Below are 17,218 nucleotides of genomic sequence, written 5' to 3'. Positions count from 1 at the left end.
GGCATTCTGAGTCTAGGATGGTCATAAATGAACCAGAAATCTTCTCCTCCCAACAGCCCTGCTGACTGTGGTGGTGGGAAAGGGCACCTCCATATCCCCTGTTCTAACGTTCCCTTCCAGATAAGAACATGAAACAAAGACTTTGTGAGGTTTCGCCACAGCCGGTCTGGTGTGGAGGGAGCAAGAGCAGTGCTCTCAAATTCAGGGCTGTGAGCCGGTCCCTACCCCGTGCTCCCTGCCTTTCTGAGGGAATGTGCACCCGGAACAGCACAGCTCTTTTGACAAAGGCCAAACCGTATTGAGAAACCGGCAGCACCCACCTGCCTCCTCTCTGGTAGCTCATGCCAGCTCCAGAGCCACCCACTGCTTCATCCTGCCAACCTCAGCCCAAAAGCGCCATCCTAGGGGTGCCTTAAACCCCAGATCTGGTGTCAGTACCAGCCAGCATGACTCCCTTCTAATGCCTAGCAGCTGGGACCAAGCCACTCACTGGTTCTTACCAGGTGACTCTCTACCCTTCAGGATCGAGTGACAGGGTCTGTGGTTCTAATCCTGAAACGCCTTACCCTGGAGGCTTGACATCCCCTCTCACTCTGCCAACCTGTTCTCAGCTTGACACCCTTAGACCTCGAGGCTTCGGGAGAGTGACAGGCTGTTTCCAGACAGGGAGGATTGTAGCCACTCAGATTATCCATGCCGCTTTGGTTCCACCCCAAAGCTGTTGACAGCTGCCCGACACCTCTTGGCTTGCTCCTGCCCCTAGTGCTGTGGTGTCCTCCCCGAAGTCCTCAGGGTTCCCTGCTGGTTGTCTGCCCTGCCTGTCCTTGTGGTGCTCACACCACACTTTTCAGGACACGTCTCTCCTCTTCTCCTATTCTGCACAGCACAGCTTAGTGAGTGTTCTTATACATAAAGGAATGGAAACCCTGGGCGCAAGGAGGACCAGCATTTGCTCTTGAGCAAAGTTCTGAAAACTCATTTATAAATGTCAGCTTTCTTTCTGCCAGTGTCCCTAAATGGACAATGTTCACAGATCATAGCCCCTCTCGAAGGTGTCTACGGTTTTGACGAAGCACTATAGCAGCTTGGGGCCGTGCAACCGTGAGCACTGAACGCTGGGCTGTGAATAGTGTGCTGGCCACAGCACACCTCAGACTCACAGAAGCACATCTGAATGCAGAGGAGAGTAGCAGGGCAGAGCCAGCCTTTACTATGACCCGATTCTTTGTGGCTCTTGGAATCTTCTGCATGCTACCTAGGCTCCTCCACTAAGCTGCTTCTCGGGCCCCTTGATCTATTTTTTAAAGAATAAATGATCTGTAAATAAATTACAATGTAGCCAAAGTGACAGGATCACCTAAGTAAAATCTCTTGGGGCAAAGAATTATTTTCTAAAGCTATTGACTACCTTCGATTTTTCTAAAGCTACCTTTGATTTATCTTAAATTCTTTTACATTCATTTGTTCACTATAAAGTGTGTGTGTGTGTGTGTGTGTGTGTGTGTGTGTGTGTGTGTGTGCCACAGAACACATGTGGATGGATATCAAAGGACAGCTTGGGAAAGCTGGTTTTCTCTTCCTACCACATGAGTTCAGGGATCAAACTCAGGCAGTCAGGTTTTACAGCAAATACTTCAACTCGCTGAGCTCTTACTAGCCTTGATTTATTTTAGAATAAAACTAGATTTTGATGTACAGTCTGAATTCTTAAAAAAACATATTTACTCTGTGTGTTTATACGTACACGAATGTGCATGTGCACATGCAATGTGCTAGTGAGGGTCAGAGGAAACTTCTGTGTGTCTATGTGCTTGCATGCACACATACATGTTACACCATGCTAGTGAAGGTCAGAGGAAACTTATTCTGTGTGTCTGCGTGCATGCATGTGCTCACACATGTTACACTGTGTTAGTGACGGTCAGAGGAAGCTTGCAGGGGTCATCCATCCCCTCACTGTGTATGTTTTAGGGACCTTTACAAGACAGGCCCTGTGTTCCCATTCTCACCTTTATAGTCTACCTGGAGGACCACAGCCAGGGGCTTGGTGAATGTCTTCTTATTCTGCATCATGGTCCAGATCATGGTGGCATCGAGAGAAGTGCAGGCGTCGTCAGGAGTCACACACTGCAGAGAGGCAGAGCAAGGCAGTCATGGATCAGAGAAAAGTACCTTCCCCAGGCCTGCACACGGTTGCCCCTGGCCCCTTATCAGACAGCTCGCTGCTGTGAACCGTGGGGAAAACAGGCTCTCTGTGCGTTTTTCTAAGAACCCTACATCACCAGGGGGACGTCACGGCGGTCCTGGTGCATTTTCCGCTGTACTGGAAGATGGAACTACCAGGGGACAGCTTACAGCTGTCGTCCCTGCCCCTTCTCCACCAAACAGCGTTAGACAATGATAGAACTTATTTCTAATCTAGCAAGGCAACCGCACTGTCATGCTTGTTGTGTTCTATTCTATTCTATTTTATTTTATTTTACACTCTATAACATGAGGCTTTCCACATGGTTTGTTTTGAGTTGGCCTTTTTTTTTCCTCTTGATGCTAGAGGTTTAATCTAGTGCCTCACACATGCCAGTGAGTATTTTATCTGTCCATCACATCCACCCCTTAGCCTGGGCTCAACTTCACTTATCATAGGTCCTGGGGAGGGAGTGACGCCAGGTGTGTAAGCTGAGACCGACCAGCAGTTTCTAGATATTTTAAGTCCTGAAACTAATCAGGAATCTGGTCAGGAGGCATCACCTCTGGAAAAGTGTATGCTTCTCTGGGCCACACACAAGAAGATACCCCACCCCATCACCACCCCAAAACAAACACCCTGAAAAGAGTTTTCTTGTAGAGGGAAACTGAATTTTCTGTGACAAGGCAGGCTGTTATAATGATACACAGTCTGTTCATTTCGTGACTTTATTTTCCTCATACTGCCTGGATAGCCCTCTATAGTTAACTAAGAACATATAATGCTAACTTGGAGGTGGATCCTGGGTCAGACACTTAATTCCCAGCAAAGAGCAGCTGGACTAGGTGACCATTGACACCTTTTCCTAGAAGGTTCTCAGGCCTTTTCTATTGTCACAGAAGTACTCGGGAGTTACGAGAGATAAGGAAATGCTGCCTTTAAGCAGCAAGAAGAATTAGTGGTTCTGCCTCCACACGCTTACTGCATGTATCTGCCTCCACACGCTTACTGCATGTATCTGCCTCCACACGCTTACTGCATGCATCTGCCTCCACACGCTTACTGCATGCATCTGCCTCCACACGCTTACTGCATGCATCTGCCTCCACATGCTTACTGCATGCGTCTGCCGCCACACGCTTACTGCATGCATCTCCTATCTCCTTTGCTCTTCTACCCAGGAGGGCGTTGTGTTGTCGCTTTCATTTCTAGGTGAGAACTAAAGTAGCAGTGGTTCCAGAAGAAACAAAAGAGCCTGAGCCTTTGCAAATGTTTCCTGGTTACTCGTGATTTGCTGTGTATTTATTTGTAGGCAAAGCTCAAATCAGTAACTGCGCAGGGAAATGATTCAAGGAACTCAGGTCATAGACATCTATTTAACGGTAATCGTTTTCACTCCTGCTTTTTCTTCCAGTCCCTGTATGAGAGGATTCCATACATATGAAGGCTATAGCTTGATTCTGTGCTTCTAAGGTATCAGTGGACCCATGATTATAAGAGAATAAGACTCCAGCTTGGGCTGTGTGTAACAGCTACTGAATAAACACACCGGAGGAAATTATATGTAATTATATCAGGCCCCAGAAACGAAGTGGCAGCAGGAGAAAGCAACCGGTCCCACGCAAGGCAGGTCCGACAGAGCCCCACGCAGTGCTCCAACAAGGTCAAAGGGTTCCGATTTCTGTTATGGCAACAGAACATAGCCGTTTAATATGGGCAATGGCACGAGGCAAACGAGATGAACTGATAAGAAATGGGCGAAAGTAAAATATTTACTAATTTCCCCTACAAGTCCTCCTGAGAGAAGCAACACTATAACTCACACAGAGAAGGTCACAAAAACAATTTCAATCCCAGTCTCCATGGGACCTGGAAAAATTAATCCTCACACTGATCTTGTCCTTTCGGTTCCCTGTTCTTCTGGCACAGTGCTCACGGCGTGCTATCTGACCATCAGAGACAGATCCAGGCCTCTCCCTTGGTGGAGAGCAGTCCCTGGCTGATCACTCATGGCACAAGGAAGCACACACGGGAAGACAAACTTTCAGAATGTGTTCTCCAACAAACCCTAAAGCACGCCGTCCCCTGTTCATGCTGGTACTTCAATCGGAAGGCTTTTCAAAACCTCAAAACTAAAACCTCCACCTGCACCTCTTTACCCAAACATGGCTGAATCACAGCCCAGACAGACGACAGCCCACGTACCCTCGGCAGCTTCAGGGAGCCCTTCTTCCTGGAGCACAGAGTCAACTCGCAGTGCAGGAAGAGCAGGGAGGTGTTGAACACAGACTTGAACAGGAAGCTGAAGCGCTTCTTGTCCACCTCAGCATGCGGGATGGGAAAGTGCACTCTCTTGGAGCTGTAGAACTTCACAGAGTCGTCTTTCGGACAGATGTTCTCGATGATGGTGTAATCAGACATTCTGTCTGGGTTGGAGTATGGAGAGAGAAAGCAGGTTTGGATGGCGAATCCCAGATCTTGGTCAGCCTTGGTGACAGACACCTGCCGAGGAGAATAAAGGTCAGGTCAGGAACACGCTGGCATCTCACTTTACGTTAGTCACCCAGACAATATCCTGCCGCAGTTCTTTGGGTGAGACATTACTCCGTTTACTAATTTAGTAACATACATCGATTGATAAAAGGCGCTGTCCGTTTAAACCTGACATAACGGCAGCCAATTGTTTAATTCAAATGCTATCCTACAAGTTGCAAGATGGGTAAAGTTTCCCGCCAGTCCTCAGAGATAAAATAAAAGCAAACCTTGCTCCTAAGTGGATTTTCCAAAATAAGCAAAACACAGATAAAGCCCCCTAATATTACCACAGTGGATTATTACCAGGATGCGATTTTTAAATGCTGCCCAATAGTTCAGGACGGAGGAGAATCTATATGATCTTGGAAGGTATGACTGTGCAAGAAAGCAGAGTGAACTTAGAGAACAGAAGGCCACAGATGCCTCCTGCTTGGTCAGTAGGCAGGCCTCTGGTTTCTTGTATCAGGGACAGTGTCATTTACTGGCCATTACCAACCTGGCAAAGCGTCCCGCTGCTCACAGGACCAAACCAGCCTTGCAGAGGAGGTGGGGCTGGGGGGAGGTTGCTTCAGGGAAAACTAACCTAGACACATTTCCAAGTCATTTATTCTTCCTTCTTACAAATCACTTCTGTGCATCATGTCCAGATCTCATTAAGGTTCCTTTGTTCAGAAACAGGAAGTAGTGCTTAGCCAAATGTAAACAGAACTCAAACCTTAGCTATCCTGAACTCTGCTAAAATCCTGAAACAAAAATGGCTTCACTGTTTGGTGATACCATTTACTGTGCAGACTACTCTTCCAACTCCGATGCCTCTTTCCTTCTCTAATCTAAACATACACTGTAAACTTAAACACTTTAGAAATAAAGTTAGTCCTTACCCATCCACCAAGAGCACCCTCCCAACCCCTCAATGCTTTAAAAGACAGAGAGATAATAAAGTTAGCACTTGGAGCCAACCCGGGGAATCCCCGGGCATTGCGGGAACTTTTGATTTATAGCACCCCCAAAAGATGCTACGTTGGTAACTGTGAGGTATTCACATGGGCATGAGCAGAAGGTGAAGGTAATTACAATGTTGCCATCTTGTTCGACACTCTGTAAATATCCACTTGCACTATCCGTGAGTTATTTCTGCTGAACAAGAGGTTCTATCCTGTTGAGGTGGTAAATTATACACATGCTGCAAATAAAAAGTGCCATTTAACACAAACTAGGCTTATGGTGCAAAAATGTGTTGACTCTTTTCTTACTTTCAAAGGCATGCAATACAGAATGTCTGTCTAGACCAGCAGTTCTCAACCTGTGGGTTGCAGACCCTTTGGGGGTCAAACGACCCTTTTAACAGGGGTTATATATCAGATATCCTGCAATATCAGATATTTATGATTCAAAACAGTGGCAAAATTAAATTGTGAACTAGCAATGAAGTAACTTTATGGTGGTGGTGGTAGGGTCACCACAACATGAGGAACTGTATTAAAGGGTCACAGCATTAAAAGGTTGAGAACCACTGTTATATATCTTTCTGGGTGCCTTTGAGGAGAAAAATATTAGCAAGTCTTGCTACAGATTGGACTTGAATAGCAGGAAGACTGTAGGTTTTAGAATGAGACCGGACCAGGAAAGTCACATGCTCTGCTGCTTCTGTGCAGACAAGGGCAGACACAGTGCTCACCTAGAGGATGGCGGCCGTAATTAATTTAAAAGACGCAGTTGGTGTAAGACACTGTCGTAAAGGTGCATGCAAACAGCTCAGGTTCACAGTAAGAACTCCAAGTAGTGTGACCCTAGATGCCAGTCACTAAGCCAAATGAACAGATAAGAAAGCTGCCATCCTGCCAGCCATCACCCCAGGAGTGACCAGAGAAGAGGGGCCATGGAAGGAGCTGTGGTCTAGAGTGAACGGAAGGTTCCAGGAAAAACTTCGGGGAGGGCAGCTGGCGAAGAAACCAAGAAATGGTTCTTCAGGTTAAGCCAAGATTTATGAAGTTTTATTTTACTTAAGTTAAAAAATTTTCCTACCAGCAGTGGAGTCCAAACCAGGAAAGAAAGGCAAGGCATGGTCAACTGGTATCCTTTTTAGTGAAACATTTACAGATTCTCTTTCTTATTTTTGGTAGTTTCAATCAAGTTTAAAATAGTTTATAACAACTCCCCCCAGCCCCAGATCTTTCTTAACATACTTGATATTTAAGATAGCAGTAAAAAATTTTTTTTGATCTCCTTTTTAAATCAAATTTAACTACAAAACATGTGAGATGTGAAATAATATAAAATGGAAAAGAAAACAAGAATGAAAAAAAAATGGAAGGGGGAGGGAGAGGGAATCGCTGGCTTCACGGATTAAGCCAGCACTCCAGGGGCAAGAAAAGAAATGAAACTACTCAGGGTAGGGTCCACAGGCAGGTTAGCCACTGGCAGCATAAATCACAAAGCCTTCAGGGAGCAGATCTAGGCATTTGTCTAGAAAATAGTAAACTGCAGCTAAGCAGTGTCCTCTCAAACCTGTGGCATAAGTGGGAGGGGTTGACTAAGATCCTTGTGGACTGTGAATACTATGGAAAAGGCAGAAGAAAATAGGAGTCTTGGATCAGGAGAGACGCAAGCTTAGGAACAGCACACACAAAATATGGCTCCCCCAGGGCACTCATAACAGGGAGCTGAGTGCAGAGGGACTGACTGGAGAAAACACCAGGGAGGGCTGCCTGGCTCCACTCCAACCCAGTGCCGATGCACATGCACACTGTCTTTGCAAAACAGACACAGGTGCTCTGTGGTGATTTTTACCTATGGGAACCTGCCATTTCTACCCCTTCTCGCCCTCCCACTGTGAGGTGCAAAGCAGCCATGATGCCTTTCAGTGAGACCAGCAGACACTACAGATGATGCTCAGGACAAGGACAGTAGACAGCCTGAAGCATAGGTCTGTCTTCTCCAGAATGGAGTCTGTGAACTTAGATATTGACCTCCATATGAAGTTAGGATTTATTCCCTTTCAAATGGCATTTTGAGGGGGGATTACTACATTAACACCTGGCTGTCAACAGCACGGCCTCTGAAGAAAGGATTTCAGAAGGAAGGATTACACCAGGTTCAGGTGTCACGTTGGACAGCCACGTGTCTAATTTTCTCATCCAAAAGTTGGATCTTAGTAATTAATTAGTCCATTCTTGCAGAGTCCCTCTAACAAGTCAGTTCATCATGACTATAGTCAGGACAGATCCAGTGCATTGTAAAACAGTAACAAATATTAGCTATTGTTATTTCTTTATTACCACCACTGTCTATTAGCTTCATAGGTATCCCGGATTTACGCAATGCACGATGGCCACTGTTCCAGATGGAAAATGGTTTTGACAAATTTGTGCGGCTATTAAGATTCTGACTCGGCAGAAGGGATTTCAGGAGAACACAGCTTTTTCACTTGGAAGTCCAAGATAATATGTGAGGTGTTTTAGAAGAGTTCATGGATAACTCTGACACTGAGTGGCCAACTCAGTCCCCAACTGTCCCCAAAGTGTTGACGGCAGAACAAATAAATAAGGCACTTTACTGGTACAATTCACATTTTGCTCAGTTTTCTTTTTGACGCTTACTAAAAACCACTATATCCATTTAGCATAATTCATAAAAAATCCTGCTATTTCTTTCCTGGTCAGAAAATGACCTGGAAGCTGTTTCTGAGCCATGCCCTTACTTAGATGTCTAAGTAAACAAGGTGAGACCCATGCAAGGTACTTAAGATAATATTATAGGGCCTGCATAGGGCACTAGGCTGAACGCCCGAGGATAACACACCAACCTCACCTCAACATAAACATGCTCGTTCTCTGCCACAGAGAAGACCCCTGGGGAGGGCACCAGAAAGAGGTCTGTGTTATACAGCTCCATGTTGAAGGTAGCATTTCCATCGAGCTGGCCCTGGAAGCCACTGGGATTCCTCAGCTGCCGCAAGCTGCAGTTAAACTAGAAAATCGCCAACAGATAAGGACACATCAGTCACATGAAGAGCTTTGGCTTTTAACACATAATTTCATGTTTTGAAACTTCCCAGTGAAACAAACCAAATGAACGACAATGTTATCCACAGAGCCATCTAAGGGAGACCCAACCCGTATCACCACCACTCCAGCTCCAGCAACAATGTATCCATAGAACCATCTAAAGGAAACCAACACATACCACCACCACTCCAGCTCGGCTCAGGGGGGCAGTTTCTCCTTCATCCCCGTCTCCAGGAAATCCATTATCGCCTGACTCCAAGTCTTCATAGCCATCAGGCCAGCCACTGCTATCCCCAGGGGACGGAGCCTGCACCACAATCTAGAAGACAGGGACACACAGCTATTGCTCCCATTGGCAGGAAAAACACCATGCCTGTGTTTCTGGTTTTACTTCCTACCCACTAGCACCCATGTGACAATTAAATTGCAAACAGAAAATCTGACTTTGTATAAACAGCAGTAGGAGCGATTCTCCAAGCTTTTGAGGATTCTTCAAAGTGGTGAGAAAACACAGAAAAGCCCAATTCAAGCTGAAGATCTGAACTAAAATTTGGATTTTTTTCCCTTGCAAAAAAAATTACAGATTTATTTATAACCATGTTGAATAATCATGCTACTTCAAATAGCAGGAGACACTGGGCATTGGAATGGAGTTAGTGGGGCTGTCCTAGGCTTGCCCCTATTTGAGAGGGGCTTCTTATGGGTCCCAAGGTGCCTTTTAATATGTATAGTTTTTAAATTATAGTGTGTGTGTGTGTGTGTGTGTGTGTGTGAGAGAGAGAGAGAGAGAGAGAGAGAGAGAGACAGAGAGACAGAGACAGAGACAGTGATCGAGACAGAGAGAGAAAGTGATAGAGACAGAGAGAGGCAGAGACAGAGAGACAAAGAAAGACAGAGGGGCAGAGAGAGAGAGAGAGAGAGAGAGAGAGAGAGAGAGAGAGAGAGAGAGAGAGAGAGATGTGGTAGTCAGAGAACAATTTGTGGGAGCTAGTTCTCTCCTTTTACTCTGTGGGTTCTGGAGATCAAACTCAGGCTCTTCTGGCTTGGGGGTAACTGCTTTCACCCACTAAACTATTTCACGGCTCTATTCAGACCTTTCAAGCCTTACAAAGATCCTTAAATTGTAAGGTCTGTAGACAGTTTGGTTTAAGTTAGACACACAGGGCCTAATGGTTTCCACAGCGCTTGCCTGGTCATCTTTGATCTTACAGCCCTCTCTTCTCCATCCTTCCCACATCTTTTCTTGTGTGTGTGTGGGGGGGGGGGTGAGGAAAAAGAAGGTGTCCTCTTCACAGCAATCTGTCTTCACGCCGGCTGAAATTACTGTACTGTTAGTTGTAAATGGGACGGGGAGGGTGGTCTGAAAACTACAGCTCTGCAAGTCAAACCCTGATTTATTTCCATTTCATATGCCTGGATTATGGACACAGTGGAAAACAGAAATGCACAGGGAGTCTGTCACAACTGGAGCAGGCAGTGGAAGAATTCACCACTGCGAGCAGAATGTAGGGGTGGGAGTGGGGAGTAACTAAGGAGGCACCAGAGGCACTCTCGGGGTAGGGGTGGGTGGGTGAGGACTGCATGCCTTGTCCTTAACAGTCCAGAGAAGGAAAGCATACAAGGAAGAAGCGGCCTTTCCGACCGGGGAACCCCATCTCTCTCAAGGGAATTGAGAATTTAACTCACTAGATCACCTTCTTGCCAGTGCTAATTGGGAATCAGTTTAAAACGTCCGAGTCAAGGACAGCACTATTGCCGGCATTTATATATTTGGAGAAACTGAATCATCACAAGAAAATTAGTATCATAATGACTAGGATGTCAAAGTTAACGGATGAGTCGAGTAGCATAAGCCAGTCTGGTGTTGAGGAAAAGTCAGTGGGTGGGACATTGGGAAGAACTGGTCCTGGCTCTCCTGTATAACCGGCCCCTCAATTCTGACCAAGCCTCAGAACTCTCTGGGGCTCAGTTTCTCTGCCTTTGAAATGGGGAGATTGAGTGAAATAATATTGCTCCTCTCTCGTGCCAATGGTCTAAGGGTCTCTGAGGAACCATACAGTGAGCTTACAGGGGAGCCATGGGACACACTGGCCAGAGGCCTCCCAGCTGCCCTTCTGGGTTGGGTCAAGTGTGGTGATGGGCGGCATATGAACCAGAAGCTTAGGGACCTGGCCCATGTCAGTAGTGGAAGCGAGCTAAGAGCTCACAGAAGTACACGCTGCCCAAGGCTCACGTGGTGATTGTGGGCGGGGTGCTGAGAAGTATTTTAAAATTGATCAGCAAAACTGGTACTTTGAAAACCTGTGGGGTTTTGTGCTTCAGTCTCCCTCCCTGAAGAGGATAGGCCTCATCTGATAAGATTCAGATGAACTAGTAGAAGCCATTTCCGGAAAGCAATTAATTAATTTTTCGGGAAACTTGAACCTTCTTCCAGTTAACTTCAAAAACAGATCTGAGGTAGAGAGACTGGATGATTTCATTGAGATTCCTTTCTGATTTTAGGCTCAGGAGGGAAGGAATCTCTTCTCACTCTTGCATCCATTGGAGAGGTATTTATGTGTATCCCAGGGCTTTGGGGTTTTAGCCCCATAAGGACCCTCTGGTGCAACCACAGCAGGCTGCCACAGGCACGGAACACCCTGCTGTTGAACCGTCATTAGATGAAAGCAGGAAGTGTGTGAGATTACCACAACTCCAGCTGAGAAAACAGGACCTTCAAATCCCAAACACATACTGATAAATCAAAACAAGACAAGAGTTCAGGGTTACAGTCCATCTCCTTTTGTTGAGAACTGACATCTGGCTTTATCTCTGTCCATTCATTTTCAGGGACTAACCCTGAATAATACCCAGCAATGCCATGACAAAGGTAGAGCTTTGTTCTGGAGAATACTCACAGAGTTATAGTAAACCACACCATCCGGGGTCGACCTCCGATGTCGAGTACCACAGCCATTCAGGGGAGACTCGAGAACAAAGTGAGTACCATTCATTTTGGCTTTACACGAAGGATCCAACAGGGTGAGCTCCATCCCTGAGTAGCCATTGGTCTGAAATGGAAAGCACCAAAGGTTATCAGAGGGCTTAACAGTCGTTCATTGTACACAGTAACAAGCAATGCCTGTCTATGTAGGCAGAGGCTGCAAACAGGCCGGCATCATGCCCCTCCCCCTCTCACCTTTTCATCACCCCCCCCCCTTTTCCTCACCTTGCACCTGTCAACATCCCAATGATTGTGTTTATTGGCACTGAAAATTCAATAGCAAAATATTGACATACAAGAATCTGAATTCCCCTCTCCCTTTGAGAACAACAGGAAGTGAATGAAGGTCGTAGCCAAGGAAAAGTGGCCTATCCAACTGGGAAAACATCACCAAATGAGGAGTTCAAAAGTGAAACAGCTACAGGGAAATAATAAATGCAAAACTGCAGCTAGCTGGGGAAAGTTTCACGTCTTTCCCTTAAGAGATGGCACTGACCTGGAAAGAGTCTTTGTCTACAGCCACGACCATCTTTTCATGGTCACATTTGACTGACAGGGCGATGTCCACGCCCCCTTGCACTTCTTCTGGTTCTCGGTGGTCAGGAAGCAGTTGAACACTGGGAACGATGGGCTGCTTTGGCCGGGGGATCCTATCTTCGCCCTCCTTCCAGCCTCTCCTGGGGATATCCGGGAATGGAAAGGGGAGACCACCATTTGGGCTTCCCTCTCCTGGGAAGAGTGGGTTGTCCAGGGCGGGCGGGTGGTCAGGGTCCAGCAGGATACGAAGCTCAGGAGGAATGGTGTGGACTTCCTCATCTCTCATCTCCTCTGTGGAAAGGGAAGGCAAGCTATCGTGAGTGGCTGATGCCAGCCCATGGTCATTGTTAGAGAGAGCATGAGTTAGCGCAGAATGGGCGGAGACAAAGTTACAGTAAATGAGCAATGTGTAGAATTAACTAAGAAATGTGGGAACCTGAATTCTGATCCTGCTGTTCTAACTAGCTGAATGGCTTCAGACAAGTGACTTACTACTCCTCCTCTGTGATTCAGTTTTCCAAGTTTTAAAATTAAGAGCTTGGAGTTTATCAGTGGTCCTCAACTTTGGGTACACATTAAAATCACTTTGGGGGCTTTGACTCCAGTCCTTAATGTTTTCGGCTTCTAGTGTGATTACTGGGCTCCATCCCCATTGAGACTCATTCTGCTGGATAGTTTCTAAGTCCCTCCAAACTATGTATCTGTGTGGTGGGGGCAGTAACAACCTAGTCAAAGGCCCTTAAAATACTTCCTTTGAATCTAGGGTTTTAAAGTTATTTTTCAGAAGACCTCTTGAAACAAAGTGTCTACTTTTATATTTTGTTTTGTAGCACCAAGGATCAGGCCCAGGTCCTTTAGCACATTGGACAGGTTCCTCTTCTACTTTGATACTACTTTTATTTTGTTGCCTTCCTTTTGATTGATAAAAATCTAGGAGATATGCATGTACCCTGGTCTCTTTGAACCTTGTCTCAGGGTAGAAGACCTCTTTAGACACCCTTGTGCCTTTAAAGGAAGATAGAATTCCATAGAAGCGATGTGCATTGCTGTCATAGTTCCAATAACTTAAAGAAAAACCAGTCCTTTTCGCAGTATTCTGTCTCCACTATTATCTGAGCCCAGGTGACCTACACTTGAGATTACACCTACCTCAGTGTGAGGTAGAGATGATTCTTAGACATGGCCTCTCCTTCTGCAAGATCCCTTTGAAACGGATCCTGTGGCTGTCTGGCTCTACATGAAGCCCCAGTTTTAGACGGCTTTTAATATATACATTGATTTAAACACCCCCTCACCCCCAAAAAACCTCATAGAAGTCCAGCAGGATAGTTTTTTTTTCCCTTGGTTTACTGACAGAGAATCTGAGGCTCAGGCTTGGAGATTAAGCAATGTTTCCCCTAATAGTAGAGAAACGCTAAGTCAGGAACGGGAACCTACCTTCAGCATAGCAGCAAATGTGTTATAGGGTGAGGAACACATCAAGGTCTCAGAAAACCTGGGTCTCAAATCATACCCACTTTAAGACTCTACAAACCCCCCAAGGGCTTGCAGACTCTGCTAGACGTTTGAACTGGAGTGGCAATTCTGCCCCACACCCTGAATAAGATCTACTCAGTCTGGGTCCTCCCATGGCTATTTTCCTATAAGCCTCAGCCTCTTGCCACAAGCTTCTTCCCTAAGGACCTACCCCTTGGTGTTGTCAGCTGTGAGTGGTCACTGACCGTTCTGCTGTGATCACAGTGGACACAGAGAGCAAACATGTCTGACATGGGAGCAGCTCTCCTCACTGAAAACATGTTGCAATTGCCTCCAATACTACATTATTGTAAGCTTTACAGTGAAACAAATTACTATTTTTCAAAGATTTATTTATTTATTTATTTATTTATTTAATGTATATGAGTACACTGTAGCTGTCTTTAGACACACCAGAAGAGGGCATCAGATCCCATTACAGATGGTTGTAAACCACCATGTGGTTGCTGGGAATTGAACTCAGGACCTCTGGAAGAATACTTAGTGCTCTTAACCACTGAGCCACCTGTTCAGCCCCCCAAAAGACAAACTATTAAGATGGATAGCAGGAAAACAGCAGCATACACATAGAAATGACAGTTCCTTGCTAAACAGCTTCCTCTGGGAGACAGAAAACATCATACTTACCGTTGTTCTCAAGCCGAAGATGAAATCTATTAGCCACGGGAGCCATTGTGTATGACGTCACTGGCCTGTAGCCATTGTCCAGTGCCCACTTCATCAGATTCTCTTGGGTGGAAGGGATGTCATCTCTTACCAATTTGGTCATTGTCATGGATCGTTCACTCTCTTTTCCAAAGCCGATACTGTTGGGAGCCTAAAGACAGCAACATTGCACCCGTGAGTCTAAAATTAAAGGTGCCAGTCCAAGACCTGCCTAAGGTCAAGACACGATAAGGCAGGATCCCAGCAGATGAGAAGACTGGACTCAGGGAGTTACAAAAATGAAACGCGGAATTGGAAGGTGAGAAAGGATGCTTTACTGGGTGTCCATGGGGGAAGGGGAAAGAGGGAAGGGAGAATTAGGGGTGGTCATGATCAAGATACATTGTATACATGTATAAAGCTGTCAAAGAATAAAGACTATTCTAAAAAGATTCTTTGAATGGGGAATTATCTGAAAGCAACAGATTCTAGATTGCATAAAGAGGATTTGCCCTGTGACCTTTGCCTTCCGTGGATAAGACACTAAGATGAAACAATGCACACAAAGAGACGTCCATTCACGCTGAGGAGTTACTTTATGTTGGTTACTAGTGCAGTAAGTACACACTTCAAATGTCCCCTTCCTCTTTTTATTTAAAACTGTAAAGCACACGGGTGTCCACAGTGTTTTTACAAACATGCCTGTGGTTTTGCATCTTGAGCCTAGATCTACAGGGAAGATGGCAGGACCTTATGACTCTCCCGATGCTGTGGAAACTTAGTTTCCACATAGTAAAACTCAAAACTTTGCATTTCATCTATAATTCGTGATTGGTTTGGCCATTCTGAAATTGCGTTCACTTGCCAATTCTGTCAATATTCTATATGTTATGCTGTGGAGTACTAATTAAGATACTGCCCAAGTATTAGCATTTAGTAATAAAGGAGAAAGCCCTTATATGACTATATAGGCAACACATATTAAATGTGAAAGGATGTGATAATTGGTGTGGTTCCTCTATAACAATATAAAACTTCTTAAAGCCATACTAAAGGTTAGTTTTTATTAATAATCTCTTACAACACTGAAGTGATAGGATTCTTTCAAGGAAGTATATGAATGGTCTCTGACAAGCCAGGATACAGGCAGTAAATGTCTGTGTCCCCTGCTGACTCCTGTGACAGGGGATCTTGTCAGTGAGTGAGGAGGCTGGTCACCCCAGAGGGACCCAAAGGGAAGGCACAGTGCCCACAACTGCTCCAACAGGGCTGGGATGCTTCCAGAGCACAGATTATACTGTTGTCATGCTGCATCAATGTCCCTTTAATTTCCATGCCCACTGATTTTCTCCTGCGTGTCTGTAGCATTTTTCCTAAATTCCTCATTTGTTTCCCATTCTATTTACCCCAAACATGACCAAATATTAATCCTTTCCCACTGTAGAGCCATAAAAGATTCACAGGCTCTCGGTTCTCTTGGCCTCCTTGTTGTGGGAGATTGGCCGAGGACACTTATACTCCAACTCAAAGCTTCAAAGTGTCACCCAAGATCTTCTCCTGTTATCTACAGAGCTTATCTAGGGGCAAACCTGCCATGACTGGCCAGTCACAACTTCCCATGTGCACGCAAAGAAACTGGAGGGAGTGAGAACTGAATCCTCCCACCATCTGTAAGCTGGGTTATAGACTGATAGACATGAGCTCTTACTTGCATTCAGAGGAAACTCTTAAAAACAGAATAGAAAGGAGAGAGAGAGAGAAAGGGGAGAGAGGGGGAGGAAGGGAGAGGAAGAAGGAGGACTAGAGAAAGGGAGAAAGGGTGAAAGAAAAGGAGAAAGGGGGAGATGAGAGAGAGAGAGAGAGAGAGAAGAAGAAGAAGAGGAAGAGGAGGAGGAGGGGGAGGAGGAGGAGAGGAGAGGAGAAGAGATGGATATGAAATTGAAAATGGAATGAGAAAATTGGGAAACAGAGCTGAAATAATAAGAAACTTCATCAGCCAGCCTTCTGAGGTACAGCATCTCCCAGCCCTTCAAAGCAGCATGTGTTTTGACTGGCTGGAACCGCAACCTTGGCCTAAACAATACTGCCTGGCCTCATCTGCCCTAGACTTTCATGTTGTCAGACAGCTGAGAAAATACTGTATTTCCAGAATCTCATCATCATCGCAACAGCCACCTGTTCTCTGCACCAGGACGGAATGATCTGTTCACGCCTCTCCACATTAAATGTAGAAGCTGTCAGTGTGATTCACGTTAATTGTGGCTTGGAACTTAAAAGATCAGCCATCACTCTACACTAGGAAAGCGGCAGGATGACAGAAGGCAGGCTGATTCTCTGAGCTCCTAGTACTCTCTAGACTTTCGCAGCCTTAGTACAGCCAAGCGGGTGCTCAAAGGGGGTCTCCCCAAATACCACCGCCATAATCTTCAACTCTGTTTTGTGAACTAGTAGCTGGGTAGGGTTCTAAGTGGCTCTGCCCTTTGCCTTTGAAAGGCAATGGTGAAGAAGAGAAGGACTTACGGGAGGGTAGGGAACGCTGAGGCTATGCACACCAAACTTTTAAACTACTATAGTTGCTAAGAATAGGCTGCATCAGAGAGTGCAAGAGAAACTTAGCTTTTAAGTTTATTATGATTTCATCATTTTGTGTGTGTGTGTGTGTGTGTGTGTGTGTGTGCGCGCGCGCGCTCATGTGTGCATATGTGTGCACACATGCATGTGCACGAGTGGAGCTTGCAGGACCCTTTGCAGTAGCTGGTCCTCTCCTTCCACCATGTGCACCTGAGGGAC

At 45.7% G+C, this 17,218-nt stretch overlaps 1 protein-coding gene across 4 annotated transcripts in view; it reads right to left on the bottom strand.

Moving 5' to 3' along the window:
* The window catches only part of Tgfbr3 (transforming growth factor beta receptor 3), a 175,976-nt gene that overhangs the window by 21,717 nt on the left and 137,041 nt on the right, over positions 1-17,218 (bottom strand). For all 4 annotated transcript variants that reach the window (NM_017256.1, XM_039091791.2, XM_039091792.2 and 1 more), the window contains 7 exon segments: positions 2,010-2,127; positions 4,391-4,687; positions 8,531-8,689; positions 8,906-9,046; positions 11,625-11,777; positions 12,207-12,538; positions 14,411-14,600. In NM_017256.1, the coding sequence (NP_058952.1) occupies positions 2,010-2,127; positions 4,391-4,687; positions 8,531-8,689; positions 8,906-9,046; positions 11,625-11,777; positions 12,207-12,538; positions 14,411-14,600 (1,390 nt within the window).

This window comes from Rattus norvegicus, chromosome 14 (genome assembly GCF_036323735.1).
Source record: "Rattus norvegicus strain BN/NHsdMcwi chromosome 14, GRCr8, whole genome shotgun sequence".
NCBI lineage: Eukaryota > Metazoa > Chordata > Mammalia > Rodentia > Muridae > Rattus > Rattus norvegicus.
The sequence above is the reverse complement of the archived record's forward strand: the minus strand, read 5'-3'. Positions and strand labels throughout refer to the sequence as shown.